The sequence below is a fragment of the Channa argus genome, chromosome 10 (genome assembly GCF_033026475.1).
Source record: "Channa argus isolate prfri chromosome 10, Channa argus male v1.0, whole genome shotgun sequence".
Taxonomy (NCBI): domain Eukaryota; kingdom Metazoa; phylum Chordata; class Actinopteri; order Anabantiformes; family Channidae; genus Channa; species Channa argus.
In genome coordinates, this window is record NC_090206.1 from 16,768,384 (window position 1) to 16,781,758 (window position 13,375).

At 38.3% G+C, this 13,375-nt stretch overlaps 2 protein-coding genes across 5 annotated transcripts in view; both read right to left on the bottom strand.

The window, feature by feature from the left end:
• dlg3 (discs, large homolog 3 (Drosophila)) overlaps positions 1–4,651 on the bottom strand; it is a 71,783-nt gene extending 67,132 nt beyond the window's left edge. The window contains exons 1-2 of one of the 2 annotated variants that reach the window (XM_067518150.1): positions 4,386–4,651; positions 3,009–3,140 (exon numbers count right to left, since the gene is read on the bottom strand). In XM_067518150.1, the coding sequence (XP_067374251.1) occupies positions 3,009–3,140; positions 4,386–4,425 (172 nt within the window). In that variant the 5' untranslated portion in view covers positions 4,426–4,651. The remainder of the gene's footprint in view (positions 1–3,008; positions 3,141–4,385) is intronic. The other variant, XM_067518153.1, reaches the window with a different exon arrangement.
• Positions 4,652–5,840: 1,189 nt separating this feature from the next.
• On the bottom strand, positions 5,841–13,296 carry gdpd2 (glycerophosphodiester phosphodiesterase domain containing 2). 3 transcript variants are annotated; one of them, XM_067518245.1, is made up of 15 exons: positions 13,155–13,296; positions 12,206–12,309; positions 11,994–12,087; positions 11,594–11,653; positions 11,407–11,505; positions 11,195–11,285; positions 10,324–10,376; positions 9,564–9,646; positions 8,513–8,672; positions 8,204–8,407; positions 7,962–8,110; positions 7,279–7,426; positions 7,009–7,091; positions 6,883–6,905; positions 5,841–6,379 (listed from the first exon to the last, which is right to left on the bottom strand). In XM_067518245.1, exons 1-15 carry the CDS (start codon positions 13,242–13,244, stop codon positions 6,297–6,299), a joined length of 1,524 nt encoding a protein of 507 aa, XP_067374346.1. In that variant the 5' UTR covers positions 13,245–13,296; the 3' UTR covers positions 5,841–6,296. The 3 variants fall into 3 exon arrangements, with proteins under 3 accessions (XP_067374346.1, XP_067374344.1, XP_067374345.1); XM_067518243.1 differs by having other exon boundaries at positions 10,324–10,472; XM_067518244.1 differs by lacking the exon at positions 6,883–6,905 and having other exon boundaries at positions 10,324–10,472.
• Between the last annotated feature and the right edge of the window lie 79 nt (positions 13,297–13,375).

Below are 13,375 nucleotides of genomic sequence, written 5' to 3' on the forward strand. Positions count from 1 at the left end.
TGGAGTGCTGAGCCTTTTGTCACAGTTACAGGGAGTTTCCTGCACCTTCTCCCTGTCATACAAAGACACTGTGGTGCAGGATTAGTGTGCTTGTGTGGCCTCTTCTATTTCCTCATATACCTATTCAACTGGACTGAAGTCATGATGGCATTGCTTTCCTGGGTGAATCATACACAAAACAAGATTTCCTTTCATTTCCCCATGTTCTTTAAATGGTCATGAGAAACCCACAGCTCACTGAAGTAACACATTTACAGGAAACTGGGTCACAATTTCCAAGCAGGGCAAACAACTCACCCCCTTTTCCCTTAATAAAATAATCCCTAGGAATTTAGGGGCTTCTGTAATTCAATGTGTATCTGTGTGCCCCAACACCCCACGAACTGTACCCCCCCGATGCCCCTCCCACTGCATGTTTGTATGTCGGCACAAAAGGGAGGATGCACAGTTAAGGCAACCTTTGTTCATGACTGTGCAACCATGCAGACATCCAATCTAAAAGTGGGCAGAACTAAACCTTCCCACACTCCATCCAACACCCCATTACTTCCCAAAGTGCATTAAAGTTAAAGAGATTTGTTAAAGACAAATACTGCACTGTAATGTTAGCAGACCATAGTCATCAAACTCTGAAATTCACAGCTTTTCTATGACAAAACCTTATTGTTTTGTGAATTCTCATTTGATGATAAAATATTTAAAAAGTTTCAGCTCTGCTCAGAAAGCCGTCCACTTTTCAGCCCCAAATGATCCCAACAGAACTGGTTCACATGGCTCCAACCATGCAAGGCCAAGCAAATAGGAGAGGATAAGAGGATTGGTAATGTTTATACTGCACTGTATTCCTATTAGAGCTGTGAACCGGTTGCTGCTCCTCTTTACTCACTTGATGAGAACCACATGTTGACTGGAGGGTGAGGCCTCATCAACCCTGCACCTAAGACACACAAACCACAGGCCTCCTCTTCTTCTACCCCCAAACACTGTAGCGATGATCCAGAGTGCCAGGAGAGAGAAGGAACTTGGCATAGCAGCCGGGAGCACTTTATTTTTCTGTCCCCCTCAGGCTGAGCCCTGATTGAACATTCTTTGGGAGGAATGTTTGGAATCCTGATTTGGAAAACTATTCCTCTCAGGGTCCCCCGGACTTAAATAAATAAGAAGGTACTCTATGTTACACCTGATGTCAGTAGATTAAAGCTCGGCAGAGAATCAAGCTATGGTATCGACATCTTATTCATGTTCTACGTCCGTGGTCTATAGGGCAAATGTCTTGGCTTAATGATAATCTCACAATATTATGAACCACTATGCCAATAAGAGTAGAAATGAGAATAGTTTGTTATGACTTTACCCCCTTCAGAGACAAACACAAATTAAAATCACAAGTTATCCAATGCCTTGCTCAAAGGCTTAAAGATGAATAGTTTTCACATCAGATGAAATCTGGACCATGGTTAAAACAATTATTCATTTGGAAAAAACAAATAATGTTGCTTTTAATTGTCTGATAGAGTTGTGAACAGGTATACAGTATAAGAAGCTGAGAGGATATAAACCAGAGTTTTAGACTAATGGAAAGCTTCACCTGATGATGATGTGACAGGAAAACGATCTAGAGTCATTCCATTTCATTCTGAGACCAAATGTTCTTACCAAATTTCATGTCAAATGTATCAAACAAGACATTTCTAAAAAAAATTTTAAAATGCTAACCTGGTGATGGTGGTACAAGAAGAAATGCCAGTGGATCAGTATTACTCGTCCACTGGGGACAATGAATGTAACTTGGTACTAATCTGGGCATTGATATTTTAATCTGGATTAAAGAAGTCGAGCTACTAACCTTGCCATCCCTGGAACCATGAACCTTTTGGACTCCGTAAAGAAAGTGACTACATAAAACTTTAGAATCACAGGTGCTTTGTATTGTAGTATGCCAGTAGGCTTTGCGCCAAAAGAGAAATGGTGAAGTCAGCCATCATGAATTTACTAGACCTGCTGGTAAAAAGTCATAAAAATGCTAAATACAAGTTGTATACTGGCTCAGTAATACCTGGATTTCCAGTACAAATACACGCATGAAGGCCAAGTGGTAATCTATTATGTGATCAAATTCACTTCAGTATCTATCACCAGCGCAAACAGCCATACTGTGGTTCTTTAACTCCTGCCTGAGAAGCCCTTCCCCCCTCAGATGCCCAGCAGTGAAGCAGCAGTGGGTCAGTAGAAGCAACAGCAGACCCAAGGGCAAGCCTCATTACGACATGGCTGTGGTAATTAGAAGGACCACTCGACCATAAGTTACACTGAAGTAATGTGCTTTAAAAGGAACCTGGGTTAAGGTTCACACTGGCTTCCCTCAGCTCTTTTCCTAAAAACCAAATTTGTCATGGAGGTGTAGCTAGTTAAATAACTACCAGGAGAAACTATGCACACTTTTAGTCAGAAGCAGTTTCAGTACAAAACAGTTTTATGGTAGAGGTGAATCAACAGTTTCAGTTCATGTGAGCAAGGATCTGTATCACGTTGACCTGAGTTCATTAAGTATATTGTCCAAAAGAGGCTTTTTACCAAAGTCAGTGGTGGACTGCTGCTTTCATAGTGGCATGCTACCACAGTATGTTACAGAGGGGGTATACAGCAAACCTTTGTGAAGCAAACAGAAAGGTCTCTTTCACAAAAACTAACTGGGAAACACATAAACTTAGTTACCTTCATACAAAAAATTACTACAGCCTGACCATGTCTACATCCTGTGTCTGCCAGCAGCTAATCCCACAATAAGAGTATATACACTAAACAAAACACTTACACTATGACCACACCATATAGTGAAAAAACAACTCAACAAAACATAAATAAATCAAGCCGTATATTATGTTTCTAGTCAAAAAAATGTGGTGTGAGCAAGAAAGGTTATTTAGCTGCTAGAGGGCGTTTTTTTTTTTTAAATATTGCCTTCACCAAAATAAACACTTTTTGCCATAATTATGTGTTTTTCTTACCAAGAAGGGCTTGGAAAAGCTGGCTGCCCAAGATGGCAGACACTTTGCCTACACTGGTCTTCAAGGCCTGCTCTTCTGGACTGGTCAGGTTGGCCTGGTACTGTCTGAGCAGCCCCACTGCTCGCTTTGTGTCTGCCAAACAAAAGAAACACACAACTTAGGACAACAGCAGCAAAGAATGCATGCATACACACAGTCTGATAGTTTATGTGTTATAAAAAAATATGAATATATAATGATAAATAACTATGATTATATGACTCATGTGAAAAATTATTTTAAATAAAATTTCAGCAAATAGTGAAAAGTGCACCTAACTGGAGCCTGTTCTTCCGTTTAGTCAACAATCCAAAACCTAACGGCTTTCAGTTTAAAGTATGGGTTCACTGATTTGGAACTTGCTTCTTTTGATTTTAGTTTGTGTAGTACATGTACATAAATGACTTCCCTATGATAAAATATCTCTCCACTTCTAGATGAAAAATGCCTCCAGGATGACATCACTTGGAGGAACCTTTGTTTGTTGCTCAAAGTATGAAGTTTGTGATCAATTTGCTTTTCCAAAACTCCCCCAGAACATCTGAACTCCTAATGATGAAAAACTCCTCTGGGGGATGTCAGCTGGAGGAGTTTTTCAGCTAAAAGCAAGGAAATCTTTATTAATATAAACTAATATAGGAAAGTCATTTACACCCTAAACTAGAGCCATAGAAATTGGTGAAGTCGCCCTTTAATATAAAAAGAGAATAAGATAAAAAAAAAATACAATAACACGTGATTTGCTGCTTCTTTTGAGACAGTTTACCAATTGAGACAGTTTTTATTTTTGTCTACCTACAAACTGATTATTAATTTTTGTTCTAAAATCTACTGATTTCAAGCTGTAATGTGATGCTGCCTCCATAACATAAATATATGTAGCTATAGGTCAGTAACAAACATGACAGGTACATATTTTATCATTTTATCACGTAGCGTCAAAAAATAATAATTTTAAATCAAAAGAAGTTGTATTTGTCTAACAGACGCATGTAGCACTGTTGTCTGAGTCTTTCTCCTGCTGAGCACATTAAAGATATTTTATCTCTTGCAACACGACTGTGGCTCTGCTTGTTGAACCCAGTGGGTGGTGAGGAACACGGCGCAGATGATGCACCTCACGGAGGTAAATCTACTACTTCACAGTTTCCAACCCGAGCCTGAAAACCGCAGCCCGGAAGCTGCACCGTTTACAGAATTGTACCGTTTTCGTTACCTAAGGACAAAAACACCTCCAAAACACATCTGAAGTTAGCGGGCCAGTCCATAGTCCTTAAAAAAAAACTTTAACCAGAACTCACACTGATGGGAGACGACGTCCCGTTTAACGGTACTTACCATATCTGTGCACCATGGTGTGGCCAACTTCAAAAGTCATGTGAAATCAAGTTTTGGGGGAGTTTAGGGAAAAAACTATATACATATATTACAGATTAGTCCCGGATGAGTGTCGCTCTTTCTTGACAAACAAGTGAGATGTTTTAACCTAAATCCAGAGGCTGGAACTTTCCTGTGATCCACGCCCACAGACTAGAGTTATAATGTGACAAGAGGAGACTGTTTAGATTCGTGTTGACTTTCCAGAAGTTTTGGCTGAAAGGTCTGTTCCGCCTCCCCTCCTCGCGCTCGCCTCGCCTTCATGGAAAACGGCCCTTTTGGCGCAGCCTTGTCGGGCCACTTTGCTGCCACTTTTAGCACATTTCAATTGTGCCACCTGCAGTTAGCTTACATTATCTGCCGAATTACATCATAAGCAGCCACTTTGTTGGTGAAGCTCTGTGTTATTGAACTTTTCTCCTACGTATGTAATGTTTGCCTATTGCGCCATCTTGTGGTGTGTTAAGGCGATGCGTTTTGTTTTTTCTTCAGCAGCGTGTATAGAAAAATAATGGGGAAAAGTTGTGTAAAGTCTTTTGTGGTTCCAGAAAGAGCTGTACGAAGTCTAATGAGCTGTCCCAGTTGAGTCAGTTACTAAAATGTCAGGGTGTGGATTGAGTGAATAGATATCAGTAACATCTCTGCTTGTAGGCAATAAATAGGAATAAATGCTTTTTGTATTTTAAAAAAAGTCTAAGAAGATTTCGCAAAGCAGGTTGGTCAGCATAGGTTATTTTATAATGTGAGTACACTTGACCTGAGAGTTTAGTTTTGATAACATTTTATACATTCAGTAGTGAATTACTGTAGAGGGTAGCTTCATTAAAATGGTCTCTTAATAATGAAATAGTTGAGTCTTAATAACACAACAGCACCTTGCCCTGGGTATCACTTGACTCAGAAGCACTTTGATAAAACTTAACAAAGAAGCAACAGGAGGAATTAAAATTACACGGAAGTGCCATTTTAAAGGCCAGAGTCGCAGATTTTGTGTGCCAGGTGCCACTTTCTCCCCCTCAACATAAATATTTTCATTTCTACACATTGTATTATCTGATAACATGTTTCTATTTAAGTGGATATGATTAGATTTTACCTTAGTATTTTAAGTATGTGTGCTTTTCCATTTGATATCCCAAGGATATACAAAAGAATATGAAATGCAACTATATAGCCTAACCTACAAAAGCAACAACAAAACCAGAAAAAGACCAGGTTCATAAAATCATCCATATTCGGAAAAAGGTATTGGACATGAAACAATGTTGTAATGCAACCTTTCAAATGTACTGTATTATCTGTATTATTATTTGCCTATTATCACCCAATTACTAACAATTTGAAATCATACTTTTCTTGGCATTTTATTTTTGCATGGGACTCAGGAGACTAATAAAAACAAACAAACAAAAAATACAAAGGTATAGACAACGGTTTACTGTTTTGGCTCAGGTTACAGAACAGATGTTCAATTTGTTCAATTCAGTAGTGACCCAAATGGGAAAAAAGGAGATATGAAACACACTAAAACAGAAACAAATAAAATTCTGTGCACATTGTAATTATACATATTATAGAAGACCTTGATTTTTAGTCATGACTGAATAACGACCATAGCCCTGTGAGAGATAAACCAAGATAAGTAGCTGCTGTTTACTTCCAAACAAATATAGAAAACTGATATCCAGGCACACAGTGTAGGTATTTGATTTACATGTTTTACTGTCTGTTAAAACAACTTTTATGGCTTCAGAATACATTGTATTACAGTTCACATTAAGATGCCTTCTTTCAGATTCAGGTCCAATCCAGGTCTGGCAGTACAAACAAGGATGTGCATCAGTTCTGTGGCTGAAACAGCTGGTGCTTGAGTCAGTCAAGCAACATTGTGGGTAAGAAGGGAGAGAGTTCTTTCTCGTTCCAGGCTGGAGTATTGTTTCTGTGTTCTTCTGGTCCTGTTTGGAGTTGAAAAAAAAAAAAAAAAGTAAAACGCACACATGTTAATAAAACCATGTGCCACATTTGTTTTCCTAACATTTACAAATAAGCTACAAAAGATAACGTTTGGACCAGGTTTGAAGTGAATTAATACTAATTTATTAATATAATCCATGAAGTCTGCAGATATAAATGCAAAAACATTATCCTTAAATGGCTCCAAGTAAGTTTCAATTAAAAACTCTCATTGGCAACCCAAACATTTCCATTGGTGGTCAAACTGATAAATTTAGTTAAAAAAATGTATTATAATATAATGCATTTGTTACAATAATTGATTTTATTAGAAATCTATATTAAGATTAATGTAAGAAACACCCGATTATTAATTATGCAAATACTAGTTGAAAAGTTAATAAGTTAGTTGATTAACAGAAAAATGTACTATTTTAATTAGACATATTGTTAAATATTTGATTTGTTTGTTATGAAAATTATATGCAGTTGTTAGTTACAGTACCTTTAGTGTGACTGTGTGTGTGCCTGGCAGAAAGTGGGGTGGGGGAGTCAGTCTCTTCCCTTTCATTGACATTTTTATTAAATAGACACACAAGTAAACAATACAATAAACATGCACTCAGCTTACCACTGAAAGATGTAGAGTCCAATCATGATCAGAACAGATGCAATGTCCACTAAAATCCATATTATTTTGTATTCATGCAGTCTCTGGAACACACAAACATACCCATAGACATTGCACGGTCAAGGCGTGTCACATATTTTAGAAAACACCAGCACAAACTTGTCAGCTCCAAACAAATGTTTCAACTGATGATATTTAATGCCAGATAGTGAAATTGACAAGACGAATAAGACACAAACTACTGTATTTGCAGATGTGAGCAATGCTCACCATAGAAAAGTCAGGCCGGTTCATGTCTCTTAGGAGGTGGCAGGAGTTGGTGGTAACGGAGCTGGCCCCTGCACACCACAGCAGAGAGAACAACCAACGCTCATTAACCACCCACAGGTTCACAGTAACATTCTTCCTCCGAAGTTCCCTGCCAGATACAAACACAGAATCTGAAAAATGTCTCGGGAAAAGTATATCTTTGTAGTCTTTGCTTTAGGTAAATTAGGGGCAATCCAGTGTGAAACAGAAAGATGACAGTAAATACTTATGCAGGTATAGGTCAAATGTTCAAATGTCTTAGGCTGAAACTGTCAGAAAGGTGATAATTCTCCTATGTGTCTATTATTGAGGTCAAAGTTGGTAGTGGAGTTATCATCATAAGAAGAGGTTGTTCTAATGTTTTGGGCATCTCATTCATTTTAAATAGTTTCAACCTAAAACATGTTGCTGCACTGCTTTTCATTTATAATCTGCATCTTTAATGCTTGCTTTGCTCACATCTTCTTTTAACACCACTCCTGCACTGGGACATTATTTGAATCTTGTTCCCTGGAGGCCGATCCTGCGCCTCTATACTCCAGCCAGCACTGTGTCTAAGCATGCAACACACTTTTAATTAACACTCTACTGTGCATGCCCGCAGGCAACTGCCAGGTGTATTTTATCTCATATTTATGTTTTACCTGATTTTTTCTGTACCCAACAGGCTGTATTTCACATTCAGGTGGTTTCCTCCATTTTCGAACATTTTAGTTTTGTTGTTATAGAACTGGATAAAGCCAGGAGCAGCCAAGTTTACGTACTCTCTTTCTTCAGGAGGAAGCCAGAGGATCTATAAAAAGAAAATGTAACACCTTACAAAAATGTTTTGTGTTGAGAAATATCATAAATCAAATTCCATCCAAGGAATTAGCATTAGACTCACCAGGCTTGGATCTATGTCAGATTGCAGGATGGTGTTGACTATGTCTTTTGTGTCCTCACTGTTGGGACTATATATGTCAAAAATCACTGACACATTGTGCTGCTGTGCAAGGTTGAGGAGCTGGCGTAAAGAGGGTATGGTCTGATTTCTGGCTGTTGCCTTCTCCTCTTCTGAGAGCTGGGACACTGAATGAAAAGGATCTGTCTGGAAAATGCAATCACACTTTTACTAACTGTAACATGCTACATGATATAACATAAACCTTTATGAGCACGTGTGTGAATAAACATGTAGCATCACAGCTTTTACCTCTAGGAACCATTCACCAGCATTCAGACTCTGTAATTCCTCCCAGGTTAGGTCAGTGCTTTTGTTGAAGGGTTTGTTGGGGAAAACCCGTTTAACATTTGTTGTTCTCAGCAAGAACTCTTGGTTTTGGTCATGCATCAGGAACGGTATCCTGTCTTTACTAAATTAGATAGATGGAAATATGGGAAAACAAGACAATCCAAGTTTAAAGGTGAATTAATTAATTTGTGACCCTACTAACATCTGAGGGGCACCACAGATTCATAGAGCAACACTGAGCAAAGCCACTGTGTAGTGACTGATTTTCTGTAGCTGGCCTGTCCAGAATTTATGCACATGCTAAGCATGCGTGAGGCTCAGTAAAAGTAATGCTGGATACCCAAGGAGCTAAGGACTTTATATTGGTCTTTCCAAAACAAATGACACATGAGCATAGTGTAGCATCAGAATGAACATTGTGCTTGTGTGTGCTAACGAAGATTATGTTAGAAAAAGACACATTAATTAGCACTGCGAAATGTACACTTTAGAGCTGGTTTGAGTAGCTATTATATCATTGTTAGTGGCTCTGTCTTAATTTAGCTATTCTTCATTCCCAAAGCTTATTCCTATGTAACATTTAAAGTAAATATTTCATTCTTGTACATGGATCCAAGGATGCTGACATTTGCCTGAGACTTGTAGCTTTAGCCTGAGTGTTATAGTCTGAAATTATGTGCAGCATTCAAGTGCATATTTAGGGTTCATTTTTTCCAATACAATTTAGCAAGGTATGAAGCTTGAAACCAACTCATGAAGCAAATAATAATTCACTAGTTAATTATTGTTACCATTGGCTGCCATTTCATTCAGCGAAATTGGCTAGAATGTAAGGGAACAAACTTTGTGCTTTTTTTCTAAGCTCATAATTGCCACCATTACAGCTGTACACTATTTGTTTGTACTGTGTGATATGTGTAGCAACTGTTGGATGGACGGGTGGATAGATAGACTTTGCTGTAATACTGAATCACTAAAAAGCCTTATTAATATGAACCCATTTTCACCTTACCTGATCTGTACATCTGTCTCAAAGGCTGTCACGCCGCATGATATGCTCCTTCTGAACGACATCATGGTGTTCTCTGGGGCCAGCTGAACACAGTGAGGACAGATGGGTGAGACACGCTCATGCTTAAACTCTTAAAATACCCTAAAGCTGTGTGAACATACATCCCCATCCACAGTGTTAAATTGAGCTTATCGGTGACCCAGGAGCAAAGCAAACAAACGAGGACAAAGCATATGGGCCCCACACATGATTGGAAGTTTGAGCACACCTGACCCCCCTCTAGAGCACTAACTGTAATGTGCATGCATGAAAATGCAGTCATTTAACATATTTCATCAGTAAACAGTATACATAATACATATATTGCATAATTTGCTCTGAATTTGTAGTGGACAATTTTTCTCTTTGGGTGGTTTGCAAATGTTATTTTAAATACAACTTTGTCTTTCATTTCAAGAGACACTGTCACATTTACTTGTTAAATAAGCTACAGCTAGCAGATACCTATCTTAGACTGAAGGCAGCTGGTGAAAATAATCTTATTAATTAACACAATTTGTAGTTCTACAAGAGGGTATGTAAGAGACAGTTTCTTGGCTCAGAGCAGTAACTAGAGTGAATAATGTAATTATTTAAATGCTGAACTAAACAATCACTTTTGATGATCAACTGTAAGCCAAAACATTACTGCTATTCCTCAACCAGGACAGCTTTTTTCCGAGATTTACTAATGTATTGTCAAGTAAAACAGGTTTCTTACCATCGGTGCGCCTCTGTGGCCAAAGAGCTTTGGTTTATCAGGTAATTCACTCTCTATAAGACAAGGACATTTATGATGGATATACAGGGGACACAGGAAGATGACTGCTGACACTGTTACAAAGACCACTGCAATGAGGAGCTGAAGCCCTGGTGACAACAAAAGACAAATAAGATCATTCTCTTTAGATTTATTCGTTTGAACAGAGGACATGCACAGACATCCTTTTAAAGAAATGTGAGAAAATCCTGATATTTATTGTATTGTCTGGCCTTAAAAATACATCTCTAGTGTGTGTTTGTTTCTTTGCTAAAGAAAACATGTTTTACTTTCTTACAGGAAAAATAAAGTTATTTGTGATCAAATCATTTGTTTCCTGCATTCACTGAAAATCAGCACGAATGACCAAACTCTAAGATGTCTTAATTTACAGTGCACTCACAATCCCATTTATAAATGTAAAAAATAAATATTCCATAAGTGTTTCTGCAGTCATCCATGTTAAAATTGTTAAATTCAGCACAAAATTCATATCTGTGCTGTTTTTTCTCTATTATTATAGTACAATGTTGATTCCTATTTAGGATCCAAATAATTTCTTTATCTTGTATCAGGTGTTTCCTTGTCAAATCTCTCTTCTAAACCAAATAGTTTTTGCAACCCTGTCTCCTAAAAAATGACCTACCCTTATCATATACAACTAAACTGTACTGTAAACCACTGACTTTAGTGTTAGAGTACATTTTTTTAGGAGACAAAGTTGGGTTGGTATATAACATTTATGTGTGGAAAACTGTTGTGTCTGTACACAATGTTGTAACAGCTTATGAATCATACCTATGTGTGCTCCTAAATAATGTCTGGTGATTACCTCTTTTGGTTCTGTGGAAGCTGTGGAAGACAAACGAGCTCAGTAGTGTCAATGCTCCAACAGCACCAAGCTGCAAGAAGGGAGCTGTGATCTGCCAAGAGCGCGACATACACTTAAAATACATAACTTGGATCGGTGTGAATAAACTAGACATTTTAACACTGTCACGATCGTGACAATCCATAGTTCTTGCAATGAGATTCTTGAGTTACCTGGAGTGACAGAGGAACAACTGGCCATTCTTGTCGCCATACAATGCTTATGCCCATGACGCCAAGAGCAATTATTGTCACACCAATAAACAAGGAAAGCTGTGCAGAGAGAAAACAAATATAGTATTGTGCAATATGAACACACAATCAATGTAAAGTATTTGCTATTTTATACTGTTTGTATTACCTTGTGCAGCCAGTGCAAGTCCAGACGTTCTCCTAAGGCAACTTGTAACAGTGCAAAGAGCTGTAATGTTGTAATAAAAGGAGAAAATTATACGACTTAAAAATGCACTAAATTACAAATAATGTGCATATCTTTTATTGACCATGTACCATTGGACCTGATTTTAAGACAAGGCTCAACTAAACAATATTCATTCAATCCTTTTTTTCTTCTTTTTTTTAAGAAATTTACTTGGGTGCAAAACTTTGCATCCCCTTATTTTGAAATTCTTAGTATTACTGTTTTTACCATTTCGAACTGAGGGGATGCAAACTTTCGCACCCAACTGTATTTGCACTTCCATCAGTCAATGGCCACTTCATCATTAATGAAACACTAAATTTTAAGACTATGTCCTCACCAGTAGCAGAACACAGTAAGTGGTGATCACTGAGTAAATGATGATCAGCACCATGAACCAATTCACCCATCGTTTCAGTTTACTGAAGACCTTCCTGTTAACCATAGAAGTCAGCACATAGTTAGCAGAAAAAAGGCCACTGATAAAAGAGAAAAGAGGGCTATTGTGTTGGATTCTATGTGTACTGTGTGTGAATGTTTGTGTTCACGCACCAGTTCATATCCTCTCGGTCATTAAATGCAACCAGACAAATGTACATCCAGCACAGAGCGAGCAAGGAGACCAGAGTGACAAAGGAGAGCCAGCAGCATCCATGCTACAATGAAAAGAGCAGGTGGAATTAAGCAATCTTTACCTTTTCACACTGGAAAGCTTTCAGATTGAGTAAAATGATAATGATCTTTTAATGCTGTCTGCATGTGTGTGTGTGTGTGTGTTTGTGTGTGTGTGTGTGTGTGTGTGTGTGTGTGTGTGTGTGTGTGTGCTCCAGGGAATTTGATCTGAGAACACAATGGAACGATTCCAACATTTTTTTCATAGTTGGTTTTGCACCCTGCTTTACGCCATGGCAGCTCAACACAAACAGCCCCTTTATGTTCTTTAACCCATCAACCGCACACCTCCATTTCCCCCCCTTTCTCATTTTTTGTTGAAATACGGCCTGTCACCATCCACCTCCCCCTTCATAATCAACTTCCAGATAAGTGGAAAACAAGGCAGTAAGAACTTGTGAGTTTACTTATTTTCCTGGCACACAGTGCAGTTTCGACAACTTAATCATCACTTCATTTACAGTTTTTTTTTTTTGTTTTTTTTTTTGCTCCAAGTATGTGGATTGATTTACCTAAATGAATTTACCCACTGTGCGTTTAAAACACAGATTTTTTGCAGCAGAACAGTTCGTTATAATTATTGTGCATTTCTGAACCCAGCTTGGTGGAATTTTAATGCTGGATTACAGGATATTTGTCCAGATTATGCTCCTGAAATGAAAATGGTTTACCCAATTTGGAACACGTTATTTAATAGATCACGCACTACAATGCATTATCGAGCAGTGCTGAGCGGCTGAAGAATAGTACACGTTACCTGGTTTATCTAATAAGAATTTCAATTGTATTTATATTTTCAATCTTTAAATATGCCCACAAAAACACTCACCTTTCTCTTTTTGCTTTTACTTGACCCTCTCCAGTGGCAGCTGTACAAGCCCGTGCTGCAAACTCTGCAACAGCTCTTGTGTTCAGACATCACTTCACCTCCTCATTCACAATGGGTGCAATTCCTGTACACTCCAATCTGGACACCTGATACACACAGCCTTGGGAAGGATGGACGAAGCCCAGTTAATACTTTCTCTGGATACCGACAAGGGGCCTGAT

Bases quoted from the DNA above. Each gene is read 5' to 3' on its own strand.
- gdpd2 (XM_067518243.1), bottom strand. From the start codon at position 13,244: ATGTCTGAACACAAGAGCTGTTGCAGAGTTTGCAGCACGGGCTTGTAC. The intron at 10,473-11,194 runs GTAATCACCAGA...TGTTGTCACCAG, and splicing joins CTTCCACAGAACCAAAAGAG to GGCTTCAGCTCCTCATTGCA. The intron at 7,427-7,961 runs GTAAAACATAAA...TGTATCTGGCAG, and splicing joins TTGGGTACAGAAAAAATCAG to GGAACTTCGGAGGAAGAATG.